We start from the raw sequence: 8,604 nt of genomic DNA, 5'->3' as shown, positions 1-8,604 counted from the left end.
ATTTTTGTCAAGCAATATTTTATAGAATTATTCAAATGACACATTTCTTTTGTTTTATCAATATTTAAAATATTTGAAATGCATCTTTTGCCTATTGTTAAGGAAGCGTCCTGGTGCCAATTTAACATGTTCTATAAAAATGATAACTCCTACATAGGAGATAAAAAGCCTCATTAGGAGTTTATAACTCATACGTAGGACTTTATAAGTCCTACACATGACTTTAAAACTCCTACATTGGAGATAAAAAACCTTAATCAAATGGTTTCTTAATTATTTCGTTCTCTTCTAGATCTTGACAAAATATCCATCCACCCATTGATATATGACCTGCACGTGTTGAGGAAAACTGTTGTTACACAGACGTATGGACAATGTATCATGGAAGAAGACGGTTGAGTAGACTTTGCAAAGTGATAGCCACGCTATTGTTCTGTTTAATATTCTTATTGGTTTTAAAACGTATGTGCATTATAGCATTTTCATATTACCCAAATCCACCATCTGAACCTAACAATAGAAATCAAAAAGACCATGTGGTCACGTACGGGGCCAGTTACCTGAAACCAGCTTCTCTAAAAACTATAGTCGTTTGGACGCGTTATTTCGGAGAATGGGGATGGGAGATTATAGCAGAAAATTCAATGAAAAGCTGCCCGACTAAATGTATGTACACACTAGATAAAAACCTAATAGAGAATGCGAACGCGGTGTTATTTAATGCCAACGGTTTGTGGAAATATCGAACTTTAATTGGCACGCTTTATGAATTCCCTATACCAATGCCTAATGTGAGAACACCGAACCAAGTCTGGATCTTACTGAGTATTGAACCAATGAATACAATGCGAGTTTCTATGAACCAGTATGGATTTAACTGGACGACATTATACAGGAGGGAGTCCACCGTATACTACCCATTTACAAGCTGGTTTAAAATGTCTCCAGATGAAATAAATAAGAGTGAAACGCATTCCAAAGGAGTGTCTGAAAATCATTTCAAAACCAAAACAAAGTTCGCTGCAACCATGATAAGTAATTGTGACGATGATGCAAGAAGGTATAAAATAATCAGGGAATTGAAAAGATACGTTGACATCGACGTATTTGGGGTTTGTTCCGGAAAAGTGATATGTCAATACCGGAAATCCCCGAACGAATGTAAGCAACTCTACGAGTATAAATGCTATTTAGCTTTTGAAAATAGTTTCTGTAGGGACTACGTTTCTGAGAAATTTTGGTTGACATGAGATAGAGGGCAGATCCCAATAATTGCCGCACCGAAATACAATGTAGAGATGTTGCCTCCAAAGTCTTACCTAAATGTGTTCGATTACAATAGTATTCAGGAACTAGCAGACGAGATGGTCAAGGTCGGAGATAATGAAACGCTTATTTTGATTGGATGAAGATTTATAAGCGTGAAAAGAAATCCATGTATTGCAGATTATGTGAGGAACTTTATGCCAAAAGAACAGCACAAAATTATGTTGACATGGATGAATGGATCAATGATGATATTTGTGAAAAACAGACGGTAAGTCTTTAGCCCTTTTTTGGCAACACACATGTATTCATAAAGTTTCGAATATCACGAAAGGGACACGCTTATTGATGAACTTTAGTGTTTCATGTGCAGTTTTTTATTTTAAGGCTAACTATTGATGTCATGTTTCAGTTATCCAAAAATATACCCAGTGGTCATTTCACAGAATAATTTTTTGCTTCTTTAGTATTTTTGATTCAAACGTTTTGTGTGGAAGACAAAATAGCACTGTGTGTGGAAGACAAAACCCTTAGTTTACATTTTACAAACATGATCACAAATTGTTTGATATGTTCTTTATCTGTTATTAAGCATTGCTTTGTTCTTCCTTCAGAAAGAAAAATGTAAACAAACAACATATTTACTTGGAACTGACGCTTGATTTGCTTTTAAAGAATAAGCGATTGCAGTTTAATTGTATATAAATTTGCTTCTATTATACACTGCTTGTTTTGCTTTTTTAAAAGCATTTTCATGATGTCAGTTCACTTTCAGTTATGGACATCGCTGTCGGCATTATTCGAGAGGTGGTTGTTTGATATTGGATTGGTATAAAAAACATATGTGTGAATACAGCAGTCGTCACCAGTCCTAGTGGTATGATGACATGAACTTCGATCGTCAGATTCCAATGAAAATTCTAATGATTATACAGTTATGACATTAAATGTTATAATGATATATTATCTCATATATGTGTGCCATGAAAATAAATTGTCATTCGTGAGTAAAGTGGTATTTTGATATTTATCTGCTAGTAATTGCTTTTTCTTCTGGCAGAAGCTTAACACCTAATTGCTGTTGCCATGCGTTACATTCTTACAGTTATTTGATCAAATTTTTTAATAAATATTTCAAATACTGTAAAAGTTCAAAACATTTGAAATGTTTCCTTTTAGATATTCGTTTTTTCTTTGAGAAGGAAAATGTTGCTAGAGTTCTAATAATGTATTTGCAAAATGATATTAATATTTTCTTTAAGGAATAATTTATTATCTGCCATTTATAAATGTGTCATATCGGACCATGTATTTATTAACAACATTCCTTTCCGGTTTATTGTTACGTATGATACTCAATACAATGAATTTAATTATTTATGGTACTTCAGAATTTCCATTATTGATCTGTTCACTTTAATCAATTATTTCTTTTATAATATCTACGATGTTGCATATTTTATCTAGTTGTTTATAAGAAATGACATTTTTAAATAAAATTCTATGTTTTGGATCCTTAAGTAGTGTAGGTGACAACTCGAGGCATAAATGGTTGAGTTAGAACTTAAAACCTCTAGTCTGTTTGAATGTTCAGGTTGATTGACATGGCGACATTTTGACAAATGTAACATATTGCTTACATTTCAATATCAGACAGGTTCATGGGACAATAGAAATATTAATTGAACGTTTTAGTGTTAGTGTCTGGATACCATGTACTTTCTATGCAAGATGTTGTTATTATTGTACCATGTTATACCTTGTCATTTTATATTATTATTAATAGTAGTCAACAGAACAATTTATAAAGTTAAATTCACTGGGTTAAGTAATATATTCACTGGCTAAATTGGATTTTGACCAATTAAAAATAGATTGAGATGTACATGTATACTATCCAAGCCACGCACCGACTGCCAATCTCCTACGCAGTGATCTCCCCTATATCAGTACAAAGATCTCTGCCACCACAAACTTTTTTATCAATAGTTTGATATTTTATATATTTGAGCTTTTGAATTTATAATTATGTTATACAATAATTTGACTTGTGAGCAATTAAATATGATGTAATATTCACCGGCAGAAAATATCTGCCGGTGAATATCACATCATATTCAATGGCTCACTAGTCAAATTATTGTATAATATAATTATTCAATTAGTGTTTCATAATTTAGATAAAGTTAATTCAAATTTACATATCAATCTATAATACTATGAAGATAAGAAATACATGTATTTATTGATTGAACATTTTTGTGTTATTTAACTTTCTAATTAATTTTAAAACTTGTTGAAAATGCCTTATATACATTGTTATTATTGTTATTACAACAACAACAACAACAACAACAACAACAACATTTATTCAGCATAAAGCAATATCTAACATCACTTCTAGCCTACATATTAACATCTGTAGTAGTTACACGTGAAATATAAACACTACCATAAGACAAGAGAAAAGTCACAAATAAACAAGAACAGTAATTTAAGAGAGAAACCTGTTTTGTATAATCAGAATTGGAATAAATGATTAAGTACAAAATGTAAAAAAGGAGAAGTAAAATGTATGAAATAATGATATTTTTTAAATTTTTTTTCAATAAAAATTAGATGAAAACTGATAATTAGTTATTCAAGTTCTTTTCGAAGTTTATTTGCAAAGTATATGTATTTCGAGAGATTTGCTAATTCTTTTTTTATTTTTTGTCATCATCAACGTCGCAGATATTTCTTTCTAATATTTGAGTATAATGGACAAGTTAATAGGAAGTGATATTCGTTTTCAATCATATTTAGATTACGAAATTGACATATTCTTTCATTTCTTATTACATTATTATACCTTCCTCGTTCAATTTCTAGGTTATGTGATGACAGACGAAACCTAGTTAGTGCTATTTTGAATTTTTTGTCTATCGAATAATTATCAAGATATGATTCAAGTTTAAATGAATATTTAAATCTACTATAAGTTAGAAGTTTCTGTGAGTTATTAATTTCACTGTACCAAAACTGGGTGTATTGATCAAAAATTCTTTGTTTAATAGCATTCAATATATGTTCCTTGTTTCCTTGATTTCGCCATATATCTGACATCCCTAAATTATCTAACATTGTTTTTATTTGAAATGCCCAATTAGAACCGTTATATGTAATATTTCTATCTAAATCACTTACTATCATGTTATATATGTGTTTAACAGCAGAATTTCCATTCAATTTTTGTATTCTACACCAATACCTAATCATATTAACCTTTCTTACTATTTTCATTGGAAATCTACCGAGTTCACCATATAGTCCGATTAGGTTTGTGGAATTATTTACGACAAGTATTTTTCGACAGAATTTAGTGTGAATCAGCTCAATATCTTTACCTTCGTTTCCACCCCATATTTCCGAGCAGTAGTTTAATATAGATGAAATCATTGTATCAAATAATTTACATTTTTCAGAAACCTTAAATTCGAATTGATTAAACACAGAAAATAAACGATATAAAGCTTTTGACGCATGTTCTGCAATACATTTTTGCGTTCTATACCAATTACCGTTTTTAAAAAAATAAACACCCAGGTATTTAAAGGATGAAACGACCTCTAGTTTTTCGCCATAAAGATAGAAATCGTGATTCGTCGGTCTTCCTTTTTCAAAAATCATGACTTTCGTTTTACTTGTGTTTATTTTTAAACAAAATGTATTGCAATAATTTTCTACATCGTTTATTAAATACTGTAAAGATTCAGGTGTGGTAGTAAATAATACTATTATTATAATTTTTAATATCATGTAGGATTTGTTTTTTTTTTCAATATTTGATGGAAAACTACATATCATTGTTCTGCACTATTTGTAATAAATGCATAATTATGACACGTGTTTGTGTCTATTAAATTACTTTCTGTATTGGAATCAGATAACTCATTATTATCCTATAAGTAATAGAAGGAGCATCGAAACACGAGGGCTATCTGATTTGTACGAGAGAGAGAGAGAGAGAGAGAGAGGGGGGGGGGGTGGTAGCCCCCGAGTATAAACCAGACTGCCGAGTGTCTTGATGTTCTTTCTTTTTTGTATCATAGTCAAACATAAAAACACGTTCCCTGTTGTCACAATATGAAACCCCAGAAAAAGTAACCAATGAACGAGCATCTGAATATGATATTTCTGTCGCTTTCACTCTCTCTGCCGCCACAATATGTAAACTCCAGCAAAAATGGACCAATCAATGAGCATGCTCCTGAGTACGGGTAACTATAAAACTGTGCATGTATATGTATACAATTTAACTCTGACACATTTTCAACTGAACATATTAGTGTATGATATAAATATAGCTGCAATCTCATTTGTCCAAACAGTAGTCAACAGAACTTTTTATAAAATCATATTCACTGGGTGAATTATCATATTCACTGGCTGAATTGGATTTCCCCAGTTCAAAAATAGATTGAGACTCAAATTCAATGACCATATATCGTAGACTATTGATATTTAAAATTGATTGTTGTGTTTTGTTGTTAATGATATATTTCTCGATTAAAATATAATTACTTTACAATTATAGTTAAAAGTTACACCGCAATGATGAGTATAAACATGAATTACTTTCGTATGCGCAGCGTTCGCGTAGTTGCTGCACGCCTTTCACGTGCGTTTTTTCCCGCGCTTCAACGAAACAGGAAAAGTTATACATGTACAAAGTTGTACTTTCTGTGATTTTTTTTTATTTCTTATAGCCTATTAATATTATAGAATTCTTATAGCCTATTCATATAATAAAACAATTATTGACTAGTGATTGTGATAATCACCGGCAGAAAGTCATATTGACATCGGCTATCGCCTCGGTCAATATGTCATCTGTGGGTGAATATCACATCATATTCAATGGCACACTAGTCAATAATTGTATAATATACCATACCATACGATATACTTTACCATGTCATATACATGCAAGTACGTACCATTTATTCCCGTTAAATTGTTAAAAATCGTATTTCATTCGACCAAAAAAAAACGTAATAAAATGATAATGTACAAGGCCACTCATATCACTAAAACTGAATATTAAACGATATTTATAAACTTACCGCAAGTTAGTTCCATACGTTAATTTTAAGTGATTGATTTTAGCAAAAAGGTACATAAAGAATAAGCTTTAGTAAGGTTCATACTTTGTTTGAATAACAAAATACAAAGAATTAATCAAATGCACAAATATTTTAAATGATCTTTTTATTTTATATAATAATATCATATTTCAAATTTCAGTCTGACAATTATACTGCGTACCTACTAATATATAACTATTTATAAAGATTTCCGGCATGTTATATGGCTCATTTTAACGGTCTTTGCTTATATAACCCGGGCCGCTGAGGATAGTTTATATGGCAAACTACCGTTTATACTTGAGCATATAACCTACCAAACATTTTTATAGCAAATTTACAATACAGCAGAATTACTTCAATCAAATAAGATCATGATTTAACAGTAGCAGTGCATATATGTGATATAAATCAAGAGTATTGATTAAAAAGCGACGTTACAAACTTGAAATAATATAAACATATACTTATAGAATTTAAAGGTTACTTATACTTAGAATAAAGTGAATGTATATAGCAACAATTCTAGGACGGTTCAAGTAGAACTACCAGAATTAATTACGTAGTGAAGAAAATATTCAAACTTGCCAATTATACAAATCTATTCATTTCATTCAGGTACTTTGGGAGTATTCTTATTTTTTACAAAATTCAAACACTTATTTTGCAACCTACAGGCAGCAGATATATTTAGTAGCTTTGTATTTCTGCACGTTTATAACCTATATGAAATAAAATGGTTTGTATATTTCCTTAAGAACAAATGGCGCATTTACGAAATCATTAATGCACAGTTATCAGCGTGCAGAGTACATTTATGCTTGCTTTAATATCATTTTATCCTTTTTTCAGTACATTAACTAATAGTTTGATAAATTCATAGATAATTATACAGTTTGCACTAATGAAAGGAAACGTGGGGAAATATTGTGAACTATGCATAAATTCGATCATTCCTGTCTTGACCATCAGTCGTTCACTTCTTCAGGTTTTACGTTTTATTAAATAACAAGACTGGCACAAAGTCTTGGTAACGACAGACAGAGTAAACTGTGCGACATCGCAAAAAATATGTTCTAGAGATGTATCGCCAGCCAAAGAACCCTACATAAAATGGAAACATTCTTTCTTATTTCGGACCAATTTATTTTGTTTTCGTGCAGAACTCATGTGAGAATTCTATGTTGCAACTCTTTCAAAATTCAACCATAATATTATGTAAACGACATACTTTAACCGTTCATTTTTTATAAAACAATATAACATTTGATTAACTAACTAGTTAATTAAGAGGTTAACTAGTTACGTTAGTAGTTATTCACTTAATATTAAGCTGGTAAAATATCATAAGGATGGCAGTTGTAGGCACTAACATGCATTTATTTCCCGTTATGATCTTTTATTTATTGAAAAAAAAACTAGTTACGTAACTAGTTAACCTATTAATTACTAGTTAGTTATGTGGTTAACTAGTTACGTAACTAGTTATTGTATTCACTAGTTACGTAACTAATCACAACTCTTAGTCACAAAAAAAACAGTATAGAATTTGCACTGAGTCAGCAGACGACATTGTCTTATTGATTTCCCGCTTTCCCATATCGTCTAAACGATTTTGTTTTTATTTTTTGATATCGGATTACCATGTTTTAGTATAGGTTAAAGTTTATTAGTACGTATTTACAAAAATAAATTGGTCAGGCGTGCCGCGCATCCAACTTATCTTTGTAAATATGTACTAATACATTTTAACAGGCTAGTGTTTTAATTATTTTTATAAACAGTCGATTTACTAGACTGATTAACAGTTTGCCGATTTACCAAAGTAAATGTGTTACGATTCATTTGAAATACTGCGATCCTATTGAACAAAAAAATAATTTTAAACACAAGTAACAATTAAACGTTAACGCAGTGTAATATTATTTGCTGTAGGAACTATCAAATTTCATTCACCATGTATTGCATTATATTTTACATGTATACCGTTCTTTTCAATGGATTGTACAGATTTTTATCTACCAGAGGTCAAAAGTTTTATTTCGATAATAATTCTATATTCAACACTCAATATTCATTTTTTCCTGATTGGGATGAAGTTCTTTCACATACATAATGGTAGCTGATTCGTGTCATACGTGTTTTTGCACCGGGCACCGCCAACCGAAAAGTCGAGATTCAAAAAAATAAATGGCGGGGGCGTAGAACGATA

General features: G+C 30.8%; 1 protein-coding gene across 1 annotated transcript; it reads left to right on the top strand.

Moving 5' to 3' along the window:
- The first annotated feature begins 296 nt into the window (after positions 1-296).
- Positions 297-1,250, top strand: LOC132754743 (alpha-(1,3)-fucosyltransferase 7-like). Its single transcript, XM_060745430.1, has one exon. It carries the CDS (start codon positions 375-377, stop codon positions 1,248-1,250), a length of 876 nt encoding a protein of 291 aa, XP_060601413.1. The 5' UTR covers positions 297-374.
- The last annotated feature ends 7,354 nt before the right edge of the window (positions 1,251-8,604 follow it).

This window comes from Ruditapes philippinarum, unplaced genomic scaffold, assembly GCF_026571515.1.
Source record: "Ruditapes philippinarum isolate M1 unplaced genomic scaffold, ASM2657151v2 ctg7269_1_1_1_1, whole genome shotgun sequence".
NCBI classification, from domain to species: Eukaryota; Metazoa; Mollusca; class Bivalvia; order Venerida; family Veneridae; genus Ruditapes; species Ruditapes philippinarum.
Note: the sequence above shows the minus strand (reverse complement) of the source record. Positions and strands in the feature narration are given on the sequence as shown.